The 21448-nt window shown below is 42.7% G+C and overlaps 1 protein-coding gene across 1 annotated transcript in view; it reads right to left on the bottom strand.

Moving 5' to 3' along the window:
- Positions 1–21448, bottom strand: part of Prp40 (pre-mRNA processing factor 40) — a 63574-nt gene that overhangs the window by 334 nt on the left and 41792 nt on the right. The window contains exons 15-22 of the mRNA XM_084593139.1: positions 20827–21035; positions 17785–17841; positions 17630–17710; positions 9978–10073; positions 8580–8663; positions 8391–8481; positions 7755–7807; positions 638–814 (exon numbers count right to left, since the gene is read on the bottom strand). Coding sequence (XP_084449265.1) covers positions 638–814; positions 7755–7807; positions 8391–8481; positions 8580–8663; positions 9978–10073; positions 17630–17710; positions 17785–17841; positions 20827–21035 — 848 coding nt within the window. The remainder of the gene's footprint in view (positions 1–637; positions 815–7754; positions 7808–8390; positions 8482–8579; positions 8664–9977; positions 10074–17629; positions 17711–17784; positions 17842–20826; positions 21036–21448) is intronic.

Consider the following 21448-nt stretch of genomic DNA (forward strand, 5'->3'; position numbering starts at 1 on the left):
ATGCTATCCATGCTAATCCAAAGCATGCATGAGAGTCAGACAACATTTAAATAAGGTGTGCACACGCCTCTCTTAACATTAAGCTTTTGAGCATATGCAGAGAAAACTAAATCGTTAACAAGCCTATTATTTATAGGCACTCACATATTCCACATAAAGTAAACTCTGATAAGGAAGAGAACACGCAAGTGCACAATAGCCATGCATCCAGTAGCAGCAATATGCTGTGCATGCACGAGGAGCATAAAAGCAGGTGCCTCAAAACTTGTGCCTGTTCATTTTCTGTCAATATGGCATGGATCATGAGTTACAAAGTCAAACCATTCTGCTCAGTACAGGTGCCACAGGTTCTTATAGTCATTTTATATAGTAAACCACACAGTGCACTTTATCAAAGGAGAACTGCCCGCACCATGCCATTTTTCCCCACCATAAAGTAAACCAGCTAAAAGGTACCACTTGCAGCATGTACTTAATGCGGTCACCGTGAGCTGTGGTTTCACACCTGTAATGCTGGCCCCAACAGCTAGTCAGACTGCAGACAAGTTTGTGTGCTTACCTTCAGTTATCCTTGAAGAAAAAGAAAGAAAAAGAAAAGGGTCAAGAGGCGAGCACCCAGCCATGCAGTGCTACTCACTTTCTGGTCGAGCTCGCCTTCCTCACGCACACTACCGCTGCGGCGGTTGCGGCCAGATGCTGTCGCTGCTGCCGGAGCTGGGGCAGCAGGCTGAGCCGGGGCTGCTGGCGGTGGTGGCTGTGGTGACTTGCGAGTTTTCTTCTTTTCCCGATGCTCGGGTTCAGAGTCAGATGAAGCCTGCGTGTGTAAATGACCTCACGTATAAAACTATGTGAAGATGTCAAATGAGAGTTGACTGCCCAGTGTTCTGCCACTACTGGCGAAGCTTCCTGTCAGGAAGTGTGCTGGTTGGCAATGAGTGGGTGTTCAAAAAAAGGTAGTTTTGGTCAAAGCAGGACCAAGCCTAAGGGAGTGAGGAAGAGCTTTTGTGGATTGTTCTGTGTAGCAAACTACTTACTAAGCAGCCAGCTACTGCCCTTGCTGTAAGTGATCAGTAACTCACTTTCCATACAGCCCATACAGTAAAGTAAAAAGTATGAAAGAGGCATCATTCATATGCCCCAGGATTCCTAGAAAAGAAATTCATAGTCAACTGCAACAAAATTTTTCTTTGGCCAGAATGGCACTTATGTGGTGGTATGTCACAAACCAAACCATGACAAAGTTTCAAAATCATCATATAATCACATAAGTTGTTTTACTATCCATGAATGCATTTGAAAAGTGCCGTAACAGATGATATTTACGCCTGGTGGTTTGCCACACAGTTAGGAAACTAAATGAATATGATGACGGTATGGAAAGCCGAAAGCTTTCCTAAAGCAAGGCCCATTAGGATCAAACTGTTGTCAGGTCGAGTAAAGTGAATGGCTGCATGCTATTACGCAACTTGGCAATCCCAGGCTTGACACTGTAGTGAAGTTTATGATATTAATGCGATAACATCAAAATATTCCCCATGAAAAAAAAAAATGAGAGCACTTAAGCTCTGCCTTTAAGGATATGATGTAAATGTAAAAGTGTTAATGGCTCCCACTGTCTGAATACATAAACTTTGCTAATCACTTTATCAACCAATTTGCACTTCTACTATCTGTATTTTTTGTACTCGATTGCATTTTATGGCACATAGGCAATTGGGACCATCATGCACCACATGTGCGTGCGTGCGTGCGTGCGTGCGTGCGTGCGTGCGTGCGTGCGTGCGTGCGTGCGTGCGTGCGTGCGTGCGTGCGTGCGTGCGTGCGTGCGTGCGTGCGTGCGTGCGTGCGTGCGTGCGTGCGTGCGTGCGTGCGTGCGTGCGTGTGTGTGTGTGTGTGTGTGTGTGTGTGTGTGTGTGTGTGTGTGTGTGTGTGTGTTAGGAAAGGCATTTTTTAGAGGTATGTCAAGAGTTTATTTAGAAGGTTGATTTCTTTGAAAAAAAATTGAGAACACATGAAAATTCAACAAGGGTATTTTCTCCCACCAGAAGGCTTGGGTGCAGTAGAATGCATTTATTGTAGAGAGCTATGAAATATCTTTTCCTTACTTTCTCTAGCTCACTCATTAGCTCACAGCCATAAGCTATCGCATTATATGAAATACCAGTCAATGTAGACATAAAGCCCCCGCCTTAATGAAGCCATACAAAAGTGTCTGCCTGGCCCAGAGGCAGCATGTCTAACTCGGGATCAAAGGGGCTTAAAGAGCTGGATGCCACTTTCTCCCTCCCATATCGAACGCAAAGTCTGAGTTGGCAGTGCCCGTCAAGTTGGCCATGTCATGTGGTCTTGTGATGTCACACAACCTGACGACCAGTCAGTGCACTGCTATATCGCCTGCCAACTGCCGCCTGCCAGAAATATGTCGACACTGGATATTAAGGAGAATAGACCTTATAACGCTACTGCGTAAAAAACCTAAGATCCGTCATAAAATTTGCTGACAAGTCAACACAGTATGTGCTGTCGCAAGACCTCATGACATGACCAAGCACTGGTCAACGGGGTATGTCACGTCATGAGACATGCGACGTGGCAGAGTTGGCAGATGTGCTGGCAGCTGCCAAGTGCTCTGGTCACATGGCATGGCCAAGTAATGATGGCGGGCTCGGTGCCTCTTGGCAGCTGCGCTTGGTTACGTGTAGATATGCCTAGACAGCTTTGTGTGTCAGGAGCCAGAACCAGCGCCGTATGTCTACCAGAGTAGAAAATCGCCACAAAAAGAGAGGGCGAGCAAGGAAATGTTACTGAAATGCGAGTATCAACAGATTTGCACAGACCCAGCATAGGTGGCGAGCAGCAACGGCGGAGGAGAAGCAGGCCAAGCAGGTTTAGAACCGGTCACATTCTCTACAGTAGCCAAAGTAGTCAGGACCGTAATGAGATTGGCGGTAGGGAAAAACAGTCAGACGTTCCACCAGTGACGAAGGACGAGGTCAAGAAAGCACTAGGAACTATGAAAAGGGGGAAATCAGCTGGAGAGGATCAGATAACTACAGATTTGCTGAAGGACGGGGGTGATATCGTGCTAGAAAAACTGGCCACCCTGTATACGCAGTGCCTGGTGTCATCGACGGTACCGGAACCATGGAAGAATGCAAACATTATCCTCATTCACAAGAAAGGGGACTCTAAGGACCTTAAAAATTACAGACCAATCAGCTTACTGTCTGTTACGTATAAGGTATTTACTAAGGTAATCGCTAATAGATTCAGGACAACCTTAGACTGCAATCAAGCAAAGGATCAAGCAGGGTTTCGGAAACGGTACTCTACTATCGATCATATCCATACCATCAATCAGGTGATAGAAAAATGCGCGGAATATAACCAGCCCTTATACATAGCATTCATTGATTAGGAAAAAGCATTTGACTCAGTTGAAACCTCGGCGGTGATGCAGGCATTGCGAAATCAGGGGGTAGACGAGCCGTACGTGAAAGTGCTGGAAGATATACATAGTGGCTGCACAGCAACCATAGTTCTGCATAAAGAAAGTAACAAAATTCCCATAAAGAAAGGTGTTAGGCAAGGAGACACAATCTCCCCAGTACTATTCACAGCTTGTTTAGAGCAAGTATTCAGAGACTTGGAATGGGAGCAGTTAGGGATAAGGGTAGATGGAGAATACCTCAGTAATCTGCGATTTGCTGATGACATTGCCTTGCTAAGCAACTCGGGGGATGAACTGCAAATAATGATTGATGACCTAGACAGGAAAAGTAGAAAGGTAGGCTTGAAAATCAATATGCAGAAGACTAAGGTAATGTTCAACAGCCTCGGGAAGGAACAGCAGTTTACATTAGGTAGCGAAATACTGGAAGTAGTAGACGATTATGTCTACTTAGAACAGGTAGTAACTGCAGATCCAGACCACGAAAAGGAAATAACAAGAAGAATACGATTGGGATGGAGCGCATTTGGCAAGCACTCGCAGATTATGGCTAGCAGCTTACCGGTATCGCTCAAGAGGAAAGTATACAACAGTTGCATTTTGCCTGTACTCACCTATGGGGCTGGAACGTGGAGGCTAACCAAGAGAGTCCTACTTAAGTTGAGGACAACCCAGAGGGCTATGGAACGAAAAATGGTAGGGGTAACATTAAGAGATAGAAAGCGTGCAGAGTGGGTCAGAGAAATAACTCAAGTTACCGACATTCTAGTAGAAATTAAGAAGAAGAAATGGACATGGGCAGGACATGTAGTGCGAAGAGAGGATAACCGATGGTCGCTGAGGGTAACAAACTGGATTCCAAGGGAAGGAAAGCGTAGCAGGGGGCGGCAGAAAGTTAGGTGGGCGGATGAGATTAAGAAGTTCGCAGGGGTCAAGTGGATGCAGCTAGCACAGAACCGGGTTAAGTGGAGAAATATGGGAGAGGCCTTCGCCCTGCAGTGGGTATAATCAGGCTGATGATGATGATGATGACATTCTAAACACGTAGTGTAATTATGTCCCCTACAGATACTGAGGCATGATTGTCATGCCAAAACACTGTGTATTCACCGAGACCGCAAACATGAACCCAAAACACACAGGCCGCATGTGAATGAATGCAACCTGCCAATGGCAATAATGCAGCAAGTCCATATTGACACCAACTGTGTGATTTCAGGAACATGTGAATCAGGGCTGTGCACAAAACACTACTAAGTCCAGCTCCCAATTTTCAAAAGATATCACCTCCAATGAAAACAAAACTGAAAGTGTGACAACAGCTCTGTACATAGTCCAAAGGATGTATTTTAGAACGTAGCACAAGGTACAATGATGACAATACTCACCTGTGGCTAGTAGTTCCAGCCACGACGGGTTTTCGAAAGTAGATACCACAATGCTTGCATGCATTGTTCCAAGAGACAGCAGAGTCAAACAGTCATGCCTTACCACAGAGAATAAATTAACTTAGTGACCAGCTAATGCTCAACTTAACGATCACCTAATGAAAATGCAGCTATGGCATGAACTTAAAGCATTCACGTCAAGTCAAAGAGGAGCATAGTTCAAATCCCAATTACATGCAATTCTCCACAGAATAAAAAAATTCTGCATGTTGATGGAACTGTAAAAGCAGGTTCAGGTGTGGCACAGGTTTCTTATCACAGGATCTTATCTTGCTTGCAAGACTCATAAAACAATGTTTTACTGTCAGCCTGTGGCCAAAAGCGAGCCCAGTACAAAAACAAAATAAACAAAATGTTGATTCAAAAGCAGACACAGAAAAAAGACAAAAATAAAAACAGCAACCAAAAATCGAAAGGGCAAATGCTGAATGCAGATAAGCAAGCAAGTTGTAATGTAAGCAGAGAAAACTGACAAGCGAGCGTGTCTTCAGCCCATGGTTTACGCTTTCTATGGACTGGTGATGACTCGGTGTTTTTAGACACAATATTTTGATTAAGGGCAGATAGGAAATGGCTCAGGATATTAGGCTATACATTTCGTGCACAGAGCAAACTTTATAGTATTTCGACGTTCCAGCATCCATAAATGTTAATTTTGGCAGTCTTGCGCTCCACTACGGATTATGGAATTCAATGCTGCTGCGCGTATCCCTACCTGCTGGCGCCCGAAATTAATTTCACATGTACCACCTCAAATTATATTAGCACTAATACAGAAGCCATAACTGACGCAACTCCTGCACCATCTTACAACGGAAAAGTGAGTCTATCGATAAGAACATAAAAACAACCTTGCTGTACATGAATGGTCCAGCGAAATACTGAAAAACTTTCTAAGAGCCGCATAAAAAAACTAAAGCTACACTCATTAAAAGACCCTAGAGCTGTATCAAAATATAGAGCTGTATCAAAATGGCGCAGTTGTTGCAATTGTTGCACACCTGCTACAGTTATCTATAAGGCAGAAACGTGAAAGCTGAGGAAATGGGTTCAACTTAAATCGAGAAAAAGCGCTGCAAGCTTTGGAAATAAAAATGATGGGTGTTAACTTTAAAAGACAGGAAGGTAGCAGAGTGTATTACAAAATAAATGTGAGTCTGACATCCCTGTAGAAAGCAAGAAGAAGAAATGGTCATAGACAGGTCATGTGATGCGAACGAAGGATAACCGACGGTAGCTAAGGGTAACTGCCTGGATTCCAAGGGAAGGCATGTGTAGCAGTAGGCACCAGAAAATTTGGTGGGCAGATGAAATTATAAAAATTCAAGAAGAGCACTTAAACAGCCCATAAAAAGCAGTTTACTAAAACTAGATAATGGGCATTAGCAAAAAGGTATCCCATCTATCGTCTCCGCAATGAAAAAATATTTAAGCCTTCATTAGCACTGAAGATATGGGCAATAGAAAAGGATGCTCTTCCTCTCTCCTTCAAATCAGCCCATGCCGGAGCGCAAAAATATAAGAAAACAAGTTACGAAGGCATCCCACCACGCACTATCCCGCGCATGTAACTTAGGAGCGTCCAATCAGCAATTGCACAGCAAGACATGATGACATCATAGGGAAGCTTTGTGCACAGTGTGCACGAGGATGTGTCACCCATATCTGCTGCGAGAGGTAGTCAGGAGAACTTTTTAAAAATTTCTTGTAAATTATAGGCTCCATGCAAAGCTTTCAAAGTTGACTTCTTGCATTAGAATATTCCTGTAAGTAACATTTTGGGAGCCCTTGTGCAATAATGTGAAGGCATTTTTCTTATTGCTGCCTTTTATTTCTTTATGCCTTTGCTGTGTATGACATGCATTTTTGCGCTATAAATCAAGGGTAATTTGAGGCTCATTTCCCGATCCCTGCCGGATGAGACTGCTGTGCTGTGGTGTTTTCTGTCAACCTCGTAGATGATGCAATGTATCCAATAGAATTTTCCTTGTCTTTATTTTGTTTTGAATTGTGCTTGCACAGGTTTCAAAATGCTGTCATTGCCTACCACAACCTAAACTCTCGAACAGGTTTACAAAAATATTGCTTTTCTTTTTTCTTACAGCCCCTGCTGTCCTTTACCTCAGCACCCTCCAGCATCTTTGCGCTAGAGAAGGGGAATTACAAACATGTTCTCAGGCAGTCAGCGTAGCGTCGTCGTTTGCACGCTCAGCTGAGGAGTAGAAGGATGGTGGCTCGATTCCTGGTGGTGACACAATTTTTTTTTTCGCAAGTGTCATTTGATGACACTTGCGAAAACCATCTGATGACACATTTAAAGACAGATTTGATGACAGGCTCTGTCCATGCCTGTCATGAGCAATGAAATGCATTCACATTAAAATTTACAGGGATGGTTGCAGCTGCAACAGGACAGCGCTAACTGAAGGGCTGAGGGCCTCTGCCTTGCAGTAAGCTGTCAGGTTGATACCGATAAAGAATGCTAAACAAACATGTGCTCTGGTCAGAACCGTTATAAGTTGTAGCGAGTCGATGGGCAAGCTCAGTTCACAATTTCTCAGATGAATGAACCCGCAATGGTTGCACATTATCTGCACAGTCACAGCCGCAGTCATACACACACACACAAAGTGCCTGTTCAGCAGCAGACTAGATTCTTAGGAATACACAGCTGTACACCATGAAGTACAGCACACACACTGCATGAAAGTGGCCACACATCTTCATTAATCAGCGGGATTCTTTTACTCCGTGGCCCCGTATTTAGTCCAGTGTTGGTGATGCATGGTTATGGAGCAGGTGCTGTTACTAGTCCAAAGATATGTCAAGAGCTCCAATTCTAAGGTCTAACTTACGCTACTTCGTCTTTTCTTTTTGCGGTCCTTCTTCTTACGTTTAGCTGAGTAGTCTGAAAAAAAAAAAAAAAAAAAAGAAGCATTGAACATGTTTACAATAAAATACATGTCAGCAATGCAGAGATAAAGCTGGTAACAAACAGAAAAGCATCTGCTGTTGATACTAGTCCGGCTGAAAATTAAGAGCTAAACAAAAGAGTTTTTAAAAATTTGACACTGACAGGAAAAACCGAGAACTTATTTGGAAATACTTCATTCACAAAAGATGATAAATTCCATCCAAATGCAGCAGCTGGGCAGAAAATAAGTGTAAGGTGTCAATGCTGACTTTAGTCAGCCCAACTTCTGTCCTTCTAGTCAGATTTTTAAAAAAAAGTAGAATTACGAATAACATTGTGGTGATGTGTATTTTCTGTGATACAAAACACTGCGTCACATTAAAGAATGGCCATGGCATCAAACGAAAAACTTTTGCAGAAATTACAAACAAATCATTATATGCAACAATAAAAACGTCACAAGTAGCAGTGCAGGGAAGCTGAGATAAGGCACCTAACGCAATGCTAATTTTCAACCAGCACATTTTTGTTCTACAATGACGTCATCCTTTCAAGTGGCCGATGTCTGGACACTTACCACTGTCAGACTCTGATTCATCTGACTCAGAACGAGACCGCTTCTTTTTTCGGCTACTCCGGTATTTAGAAGAGCTATCCGAGTCACTCTCCTGTAGTAAAATGTGAACACATGAGACACCATCGTGGCATATATGCAACAAGGAAGAAAGCAATACACAGAGCTCTACACCCACTGTGCAGCACATACCGAGCGAGACCTGGAGCGCTTCTTGTTTTTCTTGGCCTTCTTGCCATGCTTTTTGGATCGGCTATGGTGGTGGCTGCAGGCCTCCTAAAACACGACGACCTTTGATTTAAGTCCATTTACTCAACTCTGTAGCACATGCATTGCAAAGCATACTATGAGGCACTCTACAGACATTCTTGGCCAACCTGCCACAAAAAGTGCCTTCAGAAAGGCTCTCAGTAAAGATAAGTCATTAATCGAAAACCATATTTTGTTACCTTGCATATGGTTACGAACCTTTTACAATCATATGTTAACTGAATCCCTGGCATTCCAAGGTGGAAATTACTACCTCAGAAATGATTAGAGGAATAATACGCAGTTTAAAAAAACTGGGAGGACACTTAAGCGTCGGCCTCAAGGGCATGACTCAACAGCATTAACGGCTCCTGTCTGCTGCTCCCCTTATGGATCCTTGCTCATTACATGCACTTTGCTACTCATTTAATCACTAATCCCTTAATTTGTGCCTCTATTATCTCGCACAAGCGCATTAGCATGTGCTACCATGTCACGTGAAACCCCACTTGACATAGATACAAATCAATCCATACATATATGCCTGTGTGGCCTAAGAGTAGTGCGTCAGATTCGGGATCCAAAGGTCTCCGAGGGTTCAGTTCCTATCTCATCACCCCATCTCAAAGGAGCTATCCAAGTTGGAGGAGCTGCCAACCTGGATCAACTTGGATAGCTTGGATTGTGTGATACCACAAGACAATACGGCGTGAACAATGCTGTCTTGTGACATCACACAATTTGCCAAACAATCAGTGCATTGCCATGTCGCCTGCCAACTGCCACTTGGCAGATGAATGCTAATAGCTTTTTGCCCAAAACTGATAAAATGCCAAAGCCACATTTTGGATTTTTTTAGAAAATGGGGCCTTTAATGCCGTCATCCTAAAATTTCAATGAGTTTGCATGCTTAAAATATACCAACTGCTTTTGTCAGATTGGTATAAGTACTGAATTATAGAATGATCACTAGGATATTTTCTTAAATGGCGTTTCACACTTGGTCTGACGGCAGCATAAGAAAAAATAAACAAGATTCAACCTAACAATGTATACATACTTAGGTTCTTGGATAAAACAGATCATGCATGCAAGCTTGAGAAGAGTTCATTACAGATAAGCATACAATACTAATTACGAAAGTCTGTATCTGGTCATGACAAGTAGCAATGTCCTCATACAAACTCATACAATTACCAACTGACTGCTACAAGCAAACCTCTCAATAAGCACCTGTGCTCAGTTCAGCATTCTATAACGTCCTGGCCATTAGCTCTGGTAATCTCTGATGTCCCACAGCAATTCAACACACTTGGCTGCATCAAACAAGGTGACACTTGCCTCCAATGTCAGCTGGTACTCCTTGAAGATCCGCATACGCTCGGACTCTAAGCTCAGGTTTATAAAGGCTGGGTCCTTCTCAAACTGTTTGCGCACCTGCATGACATACATCCTGACATAAACACGCTTACACACACTTCACTGACAACATCCCTGTGGAAGCTTAAAAACTGCCTAAAGTGACTTCACTGCCCACTTTCACTACAGCACAGATAGCATTATATGCAAGAAAGTAAAAAATAAAAAATAAAACAAAGTGAACATTAAAAAAAGAGTACTTGAAAAAAATTCAGCAAGCGTTTCAAAGGACTTTGCTAACAAAGCAAGATCCTCAATTGTTTTGCACACATCAATCGATGCCTTGTTGAAACTGCAGCACTGAAATTGCCATGCTGTGCCCACAGAAGGGCTCCTACATTTCACTGGTATAGCAGAACGCAGCCGTGGCACCATCACTCACTTGCATGGTGGCACAGGGACAACCATAGGCATATAAACATCTTCCTTAACTGCCAATAGACATACTGCTGTTGCGCAGATGAAACATTGCATTATTGAATGCTATAACACGGCCTTTCATTCCTCTGGCAGTCAACAAGAAGTCACGTCTCGTATTTAAACTGTGCTGCCACGAATGACAAAGCCACGGTAGAGCTCAGTAACCTGAGCCCACATCCTCACTTTCGTCCCTTTCATCAATGCCTAATTGGCCAAACGGGATGCTTTCAAAAGGGATGCAAATTGGGATGGCCCTTCTACATAATTCCTGTTAAACAAAGACGGCAGCACTGGCACAGGCGAATGCTAACCTGATTACAAGCTGGTACTACCACTTTCAGAATTACCTGCAACCCTAGAAACCATAACATCTGAAAGACTGATAACATTCATTAACATGCCATGCATGTTACCAGAAAGCCAGTACAAATTTCAAACCTGCTAACATCTCAATCAATCGTAGACAGAACATGTGGCACAGAACTTCGTACAGTTCAATACCCTAAAGTTATCAACACACGGCACACTATATGTAAAGCTAAGGCACTTGAACAAGTAACATTGAGTGGGCAGTATATACAAGGTCATTTTTCTATCTGCTGACAAACTTGTATTTTAAAAACTACGAGAGACACGTCTGTGCAGTCTTTGCAGGTGAGTTTTACATAAGGGCAGATAACAACCACACAATAAAGCTTGACGATTAGACAATTAATTGCCTATAATTATTTATCAACTTGTTTATCTTTACATTAAGGTGCAATATAATACTGCAAAACTGAAGCTCGTCAACCTCAAAGGTGAATCCCATTTTTATATGTTTATAATTGGAAGTGTGGTTAGAAAATATTTAACATCAAAAATATGAGTTTAAAAGCTTGTTGAGCCGACTTTCCACAATGGCCAACAGCATTTGTTTAAATGTACTCTTGGGCCAAATATGAAAGCACACGACATGAAGCGCTGAAATGCGGCCGCTGTTACCTGCCATTGTGGCTTCTCTGCAGTTCTTAGATGCCAAGTGGCAAATCATAACAAACAAAAAACAATGTGCCAACATACGAGCTGGTTGTTTATGCAGTCACATTACATTAAGAGATATATAGCTGCTTCTTTGCTATGCCTAAGGGCAAAGGGACAAACCATTTGAGAACTATACTGATGAAGACCAAAAATACTGCTACAGTAAACTGCAGCAGCAGCTTCATTCCAAACAGCACTCGTGCAAGGGGAGAAGCATCCAAGAATAATTGGGAAGATTTCAGCTGCACTCTTGCCATTGCCATCGATTAACCAGACATGTTCCATTAAGGCAATGCGCAGTGCAAGTGAGCACTGAATTCTGCGAGAAAAAAAGATGTTTTCACCTTGTGTCAAGAAATGCTAATCAACATTTTATAAAATCAAATTACCAATAAATGCCTTTGTGCTTCATTCAACAGCTACATTTTTTTTTCCAGAATTAGTTGGCTTGGACCATATGTTTTTTCCATAAAAATATTCAGGTTTTGGTTGGCTTGGGCTTTACGCTTTAACGTCCCAAGGAGAATGAATTTTGCTGTACTGTTTTGAAAACCCTTTACTGTTAGCAAATATCCTCAAGCTCCCATTGATATCACAAAACCCTCCAAAACCACTTCAGTTACTAAATCTACAGTTACATTCAGCAACAAAGAAAAAGAATAAAAACTTATACCCATCACTGAAGATGCCCAACACAACCTATACATCATTAAAACCTCTTGAGAAAAATATTGGGCACATACAATAACCTACAATGCATTGTTCAAGGCAAAATCAGGTATGTTATATTATAGTGCCAAACAAACTGTGCCTGCAAAAGAAAAAAAAAGACAAAAGCACCAAAAGGATGCCAAAGAAAACAAGCAAAACGAAACTTTTTCTGAGTGTACTGTGGCCTGCTTACACTTACATGAAAAAAAAAAAAAATACTTCAATGCCTCATCCCTTAAATGGTGAGGCATTGGTGCAATTTGGCATATTATGAGCACAAATTTTGCAATGTGCCCTACATTAGGAAATGAAAGTACATAGAACAAGAACTCATACTAGTACTAGAGATGTGCGAATGACAAAATTTTGCGTGCAAATCAAAGTCCAAAATTAAAACCTCAGCGTAAATTGAAGCAACTATATTTTGAGTACTGCCAAGTAAAATTACATGTGAAATCTTCTGCAAACCGTGGCCAGAAAATATCAAATTTTTTATAGGTGCTTTTCAGCTGTTTGAAGAAGAAATGTGTGGATGCAAAGCAAATAATAAAAAAAAAAAACAAATCTGGTCGGTTACAAACAACATATTTTTCAATATATTGAATGCCAAAAATAAAAGATGTCTTTTTTTTTTTACAATATACAGCTACAAAAAGAAAATACTGTAAAAAGAATTGTTTTTACTCTTAATCAGCAAAATTTGCTATATGTACCTGTATGGCCTATTACATAAAATAAGAAAGCAGCAATCATGCAGTAAATTACAATTATCTGATAACAATTGTTTCACCAGTTAAAAGGTCCGATATCACACTGTGACTTGCTTCTCACAATGAAAAGGCAGTTTTACCAAATGCTGCCATGAGGCATTGTAAAATGCGGTCGTTACTGTAGGAGTGACATCAGCAGTCGATCATAGGCAAAGGAAGGCTAAAATAAAAAGCAATAGGACAGCATGCGAAACAGAGGGAAAAGCAGCAATGCTAGCGGAATCATTCCTTTCACACTCCCTTGCAGTGCCTGTAGACAGAGATCACTGGTGTGAGAAAGAAACCACAATATCAGGTGTCCCAGAACAGTCCCTCCATTGATGGACAGTGGTTGCGTGGACTGGCTTTGAATCCAACGCTTCTGTTGTACATTTTTTCTCTGTTGTGTTCTCTGTGCGTTTTCTGTTGACTAAGATGCAGAGTTCGTGGGTTCTCGTGAAAATTGAGAACGATCAAAGCGGTCGCCATGAAAAAACTGCAGCCGTGCATACAGCCCACAACCTCACCACCATAGGCTGTTCTCCGCAAGCCGGGTTGCTTTCGTGTGCATGCATACGTTGATTTAAAACAAGATGACTGGCTCCAGTTTAGCTCTCAACCACTTGTTGACTCTATTGTGGCTAGATACACTGACATGCCACATGGCGCTTCACTTCATTTTCCGCCCCGCAAGAGCATAGAAGCCACGCCGGCAACTCAAGATGGCCACCAGATCATTACTGCGCAGGCTTTTGTTGCATTCTGGCAGTTGATTCTTCAACAAAAAAAGCAAGCCAGGTCATTTGCAGGTGTTGTAATGTTTTTCTACCATTTAGATCAACTAGAAATTTGTAATTTCTGGAAGTTTACAACGTTCACTAACTGCACTTTCACTATTCGAATTACCCGCGAATAGTTCGAATAGTGAAAGTCCAGTGTGAATCAAATCGAATATATTACTTGTCCTTTTCGGAAGTACACATGAATTTAGAGTGCAAGGGAGAGCCGTAGAGGCTGCTTTTTTCTTGAAGAAAAGATTTAGCGGCACTCATCTCATGTATTAGAATTTAGAAGCACCTGGTGGCACCTTATAACCTTCCATCCAATCAATGATGACAAAGGGTGTGAGATACAAAGCATGGGCTGCACTCATGGGATGGTCACATGATCGCAACTGAATGTGTGCCGCATTCATGGGATGGTCACATGATCGCAACTGAATGTGTGCCGCACTAGAAGGAAATGAAGGGTGCGTTTGCGAGGGGTGCGTAGGTGCGTGGGTGCGTGGTGAGGCATATGACAAGAGCTGTGTGCATGGTACGGTAACCCGAAACCAATGAATGTAGCGTAAGGCACATGAATGCTGCTGTGTCCTCCCCTCTCTACGCTATGCTTACACCTTGCTACGCTTTACCTCCACCCCTTTCGTTCTTTAGCTCCTATGATGCATCCCCTCCCCCGTTAATCTTAGCCGGGGCATTACACTTGCCAGGAAGCTGACACAGTCCCAGTGCAACATGTAGAAAAAGCACAACCCAGATTGCCGCAATGATGTTCTATTTTATGCTTTGCTGTATGCATTGCTTATAAAGCAATTTGTTTCATATTATTGCATATGTGCTACATTGGAACCTTGATGATGCAAATCTGAAGGGGTAGTGACAAATTCGCGACCCAAAAGGAACAAAATCTATATGCTCAGAAAATGCACCCTTGCAGATCTGCTTATGACTGGCGGGATAAATTTGCAGCTATGTCCAGTGTGTATCACATGACTGGTAAACACTATGTCGGCGATTTAACACATATGTGCCACTGCTCATTTCTCCCAATGAACAGCACACAACTGGCAATGTGTGAACATTGCTCAGTAGGAGTGTGCCAATACTGAAATTTTCTAATACGAATAAAATACAAATAAGGAGGTAAAAATGCCTTTGCATATCTAATATCGGATCAGTGAAAAGAAAAAAAAATCTGATAATTAAAGAACTGTACCCATTGTTCACCTTGATTATTTCAGAATTCAGACTGTATTTGCGAATAAAATTAATCTAGAATTTCTCATAAGTGTATGCCCTACTGAAAAGTCCAGTATATATTTTATGCAGAATTCCGTACACCAGTTTTTTATACAGGAAGGATTTCCATAAAACCGTGTGGAACTCGGGCTTCAAGGGACCAGAAAAAATGTCCGATATTTAACTAAAAACTCAACTTATCGAACAGGCCTGAAAAAACTGCTGAAAACCGTTCTGTTTGCATCTCGGTAACATTACCTGATGAACACCTGCACAATGCCTGCATTTGAGGTAGAACTTGAGTGAGAATGATGGGTTTTTTTTTCTTGGTTTCGTCAAACGCTTTGCTTTGTGCAGACAGTCAAGAAGGCCCCCTTCACAAAACGGAAGGTTCCTTTTCACAAAACCATCCCGTCACGTTTTGGGGATGCTTCACTGCACAGTACACACAGTCCAGCACAGCGCTGATGAATGCAGTGCAGTGAAACTGAGGTGAATTCAAAAATTTTAGGTGTACTTGGACATTTTCGAATATTCGAGAAATTCTAAACACCAATTTCTGCATACGAATCAAATAATAAAAATATTCCTTTTGTAATCAAAATTTCAGATATTCACGCACGCCTACTGCGTAGCATTTGAGGCTGTAATAGTGGCTCACGCATTCACATCGCAGTCATCCGTAGTGGTGAAGGAGTGCTCAGATCCCCTGAAAGACTGCACACTGTACAGTAGGCACTACAGCCAGGGAATTTTGCACGTTTGCATTGTTCGAAAACTCAAACCAATTAAGTGGAATGAAGAACAGTCTGAGGCTTACGAAGTTACACGGACAGCCAAGCATCCGTCCTCATTTTCCTTTATCAGTGGTAGTTTTTAGTTACTTCTTTACAAGGTAACACTGAGAGAGCACAAGCTTGCTTACAAAATTTTGGATGTCAGCCTGGAAATTCAATAAAAAAAAAAGTGACTAAGCACACATTAACCCTCAGAGATAACATCTATATTACACCTCCTCTGCACAGGAAAATTCAACACAGTTCAGTTAAATTTAGCTTCACAATTGAGTGGCAGTCGGTCGTACTTACATGACGCTTTCCACAAAACATGTTTGAACCTCTGGCTCAAGTGAGCAGAGTAAGTGCAGGCTACTTATATATAAAACACGCCTAATTCAGGTTTTAAACTTTCTTTCCACATTTCATTCTATTGATGCTTTTTACACAAGCTTTACATTTAGCATAGATCCCACCTGAGAATCACATAGGGCAATTACAATCCAGCAGAGGCACGCTCTTTGGCAATTGACTGAAGTTTTTCTCGCTTCACTTTACATGTCGGCATGACTACTTGTGTTCCATTATTGATAGTTGTAAACTATGGCCTATAATAACCGAGACCGCAATCATATACGTCAAAAAAGCGCACTATCCCATGGCAGCTTCCCTGCAGTATTTTGCCATAGTGTGTCAAATTTCATCCCAGCTGAAGTATGCAAGGAACAGCGCAATTTAGGCTGGTCTTTTTACACAGAGTCCAATGAGAAACCAACCAATGGTTGCACACTGTTCACCGTACCTGAAAATCTGTCCTCAGTTTGTCTTAATGGGAGTATACGGTATCTTTCATTTTTTCTTAAATATTGTAGGGGGGGGGCATGAAACTAAATGAATTTAGATATATCTAACACCCGTTTGGGCTTAAACTGAACATTAAAAAGACAAAGATCATGGCGTCTTGCCCTATCAAGTCCTGGAGCATCAAGGGACAAGAAGTGGAAGCTGTGACAGATTTTCTCTTCTTGGGCTCTAAGATTACCCCGGTAGGAGACTGCAGCCATGAAATTAGGAGACACCTGCCAGAAGATCAAATCAGTCGATATTGTCGACCATAAACCCTGACTGCTCATTGGAGGGTCAAATTCTAAAGTTAAAGCTCAGCTACTTTGGTCATCTGATGAGAAGAGAGGAGTCGCTGGAGAAAGATTTGATGTTGGGAAAGGTTGAGGGTCGCCGGAGAAGGGGTAGGCAGCGAAAGCGATGGTTAGATGGCATCCTCGAGGCGCTGCAGATGAAGTTATGTGATGTTAGGAAGATAGTGAGAGACCGGAAAGCGTGGCGTGATATGGTCCATAGGGTCATGAAGAGTCCGACACGACTGAACGACTGAACTGAACACCCGGACACTAACAGTCCACTTTCTCATCAACCTGAGTTCCTCAATGCATAATGATTAGAAAAAAAAAGCCAAGACTGGCTTGCTTAGGCAGCCACTGACTGCCCCTAGCTTCTTTATCAGAGTAGACAAGCACTGGACTGTTTTGATTCAGGCCAGTTCTCCTAGCCTGAATCAAAACAGCAGAGAAAGTGACAGCAAGCTTGTAAAATGTGCAGAATACCCCTATGGTCAAACACAACCTAAGAATGAAGCAGTAGCCGCTCCTCAAAACAGGATCTCCAGCCTACTGCATTGAACAACTGCTATGAGGTCACAGTTAATCTTTTAAGCCTTGGGTAATTCTTAACACCTACCAGGTGCAAGGGTATTAACCACAAAAAGCAGTCTCCGTCGGCTGAAAGGCCTCCTCTGAGAGGCTTTTGCTACTTTGTTCTCGAACTGTATCCAGCTAGAGCATCAGCAAATGACTGACCTGGTCCCACGTTGAGCTGCTGTCGATGGATGGCATGGCCCCCTTCAGCATGGCCCGAAAGGCATTCTCCAGCTTGCGTTGCTGTGAAAGAGGCAAAGGAGGAGAACAGCATCAACCATGGGCACAAAGCTGGGGAGGCATCGAGAGGACCAGACCTTGCGTGCCTCCTCCTTGAGCCGCTCTTTCTCCCGGGCCCCTGCTTTCTCCAATAGCTGCAAGCATGCACACAGAAAATGCATACTGGTCAAGCAGTGAGTACGTAGAGAAGCCCTCGCCCACACAGCAAGCCACAGAATACTGTGACGACATAAACATCTAAAACAAATTTCAGAAACTGATAATTGATGCACTTAAGTACTGCTGCGTGCCCTTTCATTTAACAATAACTCTAAAACGGGAAGGTGTGCTAACAAGGGGCTCCTTGAACATAATAATCACTGTGGAAAAATCAACTCTCCGGGGAATCTAGCACAGCACTGTTGGCGGTGCAAAGACGGTTGCAAACGATTGCTCGCCAGGACTGAAATTGTAGACAAGCAAAATGAAAGAATTGAAAGCGAAATTGTAGAAGCCTTTCTGATTGAATCAGCGGATAATGGAGCTTGCATTAATACATCCACTATTGCACTCACAAAAAAAGAGCTAGATAAGACGCAGAGCTGTGGCCATGGTCACTCGCATGAATGACAGAGGGTTTGTGACACTAAAATTGCTCTGCCTATGTACCATATTTACTCGTATAATGGATCCACTTTTTTTTTAAATAAAAAAAGCTGACATCAGTATGCGAGATTTTTTATTTATTTTTATTTTTTGAGAGTCTTCCATCCTTCCTTCCACCCATCAGACATCAACGAAAGCACGTGGTCAGCCGCGATCATAACACTAGCGTGTAGCATTGTTTGCTTCAAAAGGCGTTTGCTGCTGTCAGCATTTCAATAATTTTGTGACAATGGATGGCCGCCGCCCCAATCGCGGCATGATAAAGTGAACGTGCTGAAAACCAGGCTTGCGCAATCAGACAAGCGGAGCAAACCACCCCCGACCCTATGGTCGCTGGCACACTGCCAGGTTCACCCCCTACCCCCACCACAAGGGCTGTCAGAAGATAAACAGACCATGATGTTATCACTTCACAGCAACCTGGCACGCTACTAAGAAATGTGTTGTGGGCTGTAACAGCAACGGCACAAAATGGAGCAACTAACATTTGTTAGGTCTTTTTTTTTAATTCACAGTAGCAAAAGTGCGGGCTTAGTTCACGATTTGTTAAAATGTTAAGCATAGTAACTGGAAAGTTACGTTATCCAGGAACACATTAACCGAGAGAAAAATAGTGTATGTCTATAAAAGATTTTTTTTTACTGCCCCCAATTTCGAGCATATGAAACGGAAAATCGTATGAGTCAAGAACGTTCAACGAGGCTGCACTTAGTGTTCGCCTTGAGTGCGCGGCGCCATGGCCCCGCATTCTGGTGCTGCGGCAGGACAGTCGATTGTACTAAAGTCCGGGGATTAGTGCTGCGTTTTGTAATGCAGCTGTGTAAAAAACACTCGTTCTATTAATTATCTGTGCCTGCCTTCCTTTGGACTGAAAGTGCAGGCACACAGTGAATGCTTGCTTGGCATGGTGATACATATGAGTAGGAGCCACGAGATGCAAAGTTCTGGTTGCGTGCCTTTAAATAGTGCATTCGAGTATAGCAGCCAGGCGTCAGGAAGACGGTTTGAAGTGATAAAAAAAAAAAGGATTGATCGGGGCCGGCACAAAGCCACTGGAACAGTCCAGTCGGAGCCAAAAAGAAAAGGTAAACCATGGGAAGAAGCCATATTATTGACAGTTCTAAACTCATCCGCAGACGGCAGCTGCCGCAAGTGTGCATTTTAATTACACTCTAACAAAAGGCTCTTCAGCAAACTTTTGCAGCCCATGCCAATCGAGTGGATGCGCCTAATACACACACAAATTGTGATTTTTTTTTTTCAGAAAATACTGCTTTCTGTGGGGGTGCAAACTTTACCCCACCTCCGTTACAAAGGGGGCGCTCCTAGCCGCAGCAATGCCCGCCCGTTACAAAGGGTGAGGCCAGCAAATCCAATCCAATCCAATCCAAGTCTGTTCGCTCCTCCGTTTTACAGCCATTTCCTCGATCGCCCGAAGCATATCACGTGCGATCTCGCAATCGGAATGCATCGCTGCCCTGATTTGTTCTGCGCTCGTGAGGCAACGGCCCTGCACCAGAAGACTCCAACCGGCCGACTGAAATGGGCATCGCTTGTGGCCGTTTGCCACTGGATACTCGAAACGTGGGCCACGGTATCGTTCGAGACTGTGGAAAAAGTTTCAAGGTGACAGGGATATCAAACAGGCTGGACGGTACGGAGGATGACCTCATCTGGGACAAGGACGAGCCTGAAGTCCCGATGAGTTCGGAGGAGGAGGAGGACGACGACGAGGAGTGATGTTTTGGACACGGGACGAGCCTGAAATCCCGACGAGTTTAGCGGAGGAGGACGAGGAGTTTTTGACAATAATAAAGGCAGGTAGTACCACTGCAAATAATTTTTTTCACTGTCTTTTTTCTCATGTAATCGCCGCACCCTCTGATTTTCACCCCAATCTCGGAAAAAAAAGTGCGGCCATTACACGCGTGTATACGGTATACTCATTTGATATCTCTGTAGCAGTACGTATTACAGCTGTTTCTGTAACTAGAAATTAAGCTAAACCTATGCTGAGAAAACTTAAACGTTCTATACAAGGTGATCTGCTTCTGGAGGTCAGTCATTTCTCATTTTCACCGAGATGCACTTGACTAAATAAGGTACAGACCTGTGCAACTGCATAAACATGGCTATTCTAGTGTGCTTATCTGGATATACATAATACATATAGCACTGAGCTGAAGCCTTAAAAATGTCATAGCAAGTTATTTACTGACAGAGGCTATCCTTCGATCAATCGTGGCTATTCACTTCTCAGCACAAACAACAAAAGCATCGGAATCCTTGCAGCTGATTGGACATCGAGTGGAAAACATATTTCTCATCTCAATGCTTCGAGCACTGTTCGAACCCTCTATGTTTTAGCTTGTCGTCGCTTTTTAACAAGTTGTGTCACTTTTACAATGATCAGCGGTGATGCAAACGATAGCATGGCTGCAAAATCTATTGGATGCACATAGGCCAGGACTTACACTGTTGTAGGTGAGCTTGACGTTGCCAGCATCCAAAGTGGCTGACCGCTTATCCTCGCTGATCACAGTGACAAAGTCATCATACACGGTGTTCACTTCCACCACAAAGTTCTTTTCACGCAGAATCTCCTTGATGATTTTCTTCTCGCCATGGAACCTGTCCTTGAGGTCCTCCACAAAGAATTTGAACAGATCCAGCGGAGTGGAACCTGCGTGGATTTTATTCGTCATGGTACCAAATGAGCAGCAACAAAAACATGGGCACAGGACTGAAAAATTTTCGCCGTTCGGTCACTTCATGCCAAATGACCCAGCGGTTTTTAGGACATCACAGGGCATCACAAAATTTTGTTGAAAAAAAATTCACCAATTCTCTACATCCAAAGATTGCAATGCCAGCGTACTTTCTCTTTTCAGTAGTATCACGTCGTGATGATCTTTCATTTTATGATGCAACTGGTAGAGAATGAAGTGAACAAAATTTTTCTGCAGAAGTATTTTTAATAGCTGAATTATTTCAATTGCCGTAACGGAAAACCAAAAAATTGTTTAGATAGAAAATATATTTCCTGTTTCGCTCATAACATGGAAAATATGGCACACAGAAAAAACAAGCAAAATT

The sequence above is a fragment of the Amblyomma maculatum genome, chromosome 2 (assembly GCF_055883805.1).
Source record: "Amblyomma maculatum isolate TAMU_Amacu chromosome 2, ASM5588380v1, whole genome shotgun sequence".
Lineage (NCBI taxonomy): Eukaryota > Metazoa > Arthropoda > Arachnida > Ixodida > Ixodidae > Amblyomma > Amblyomma maculatum.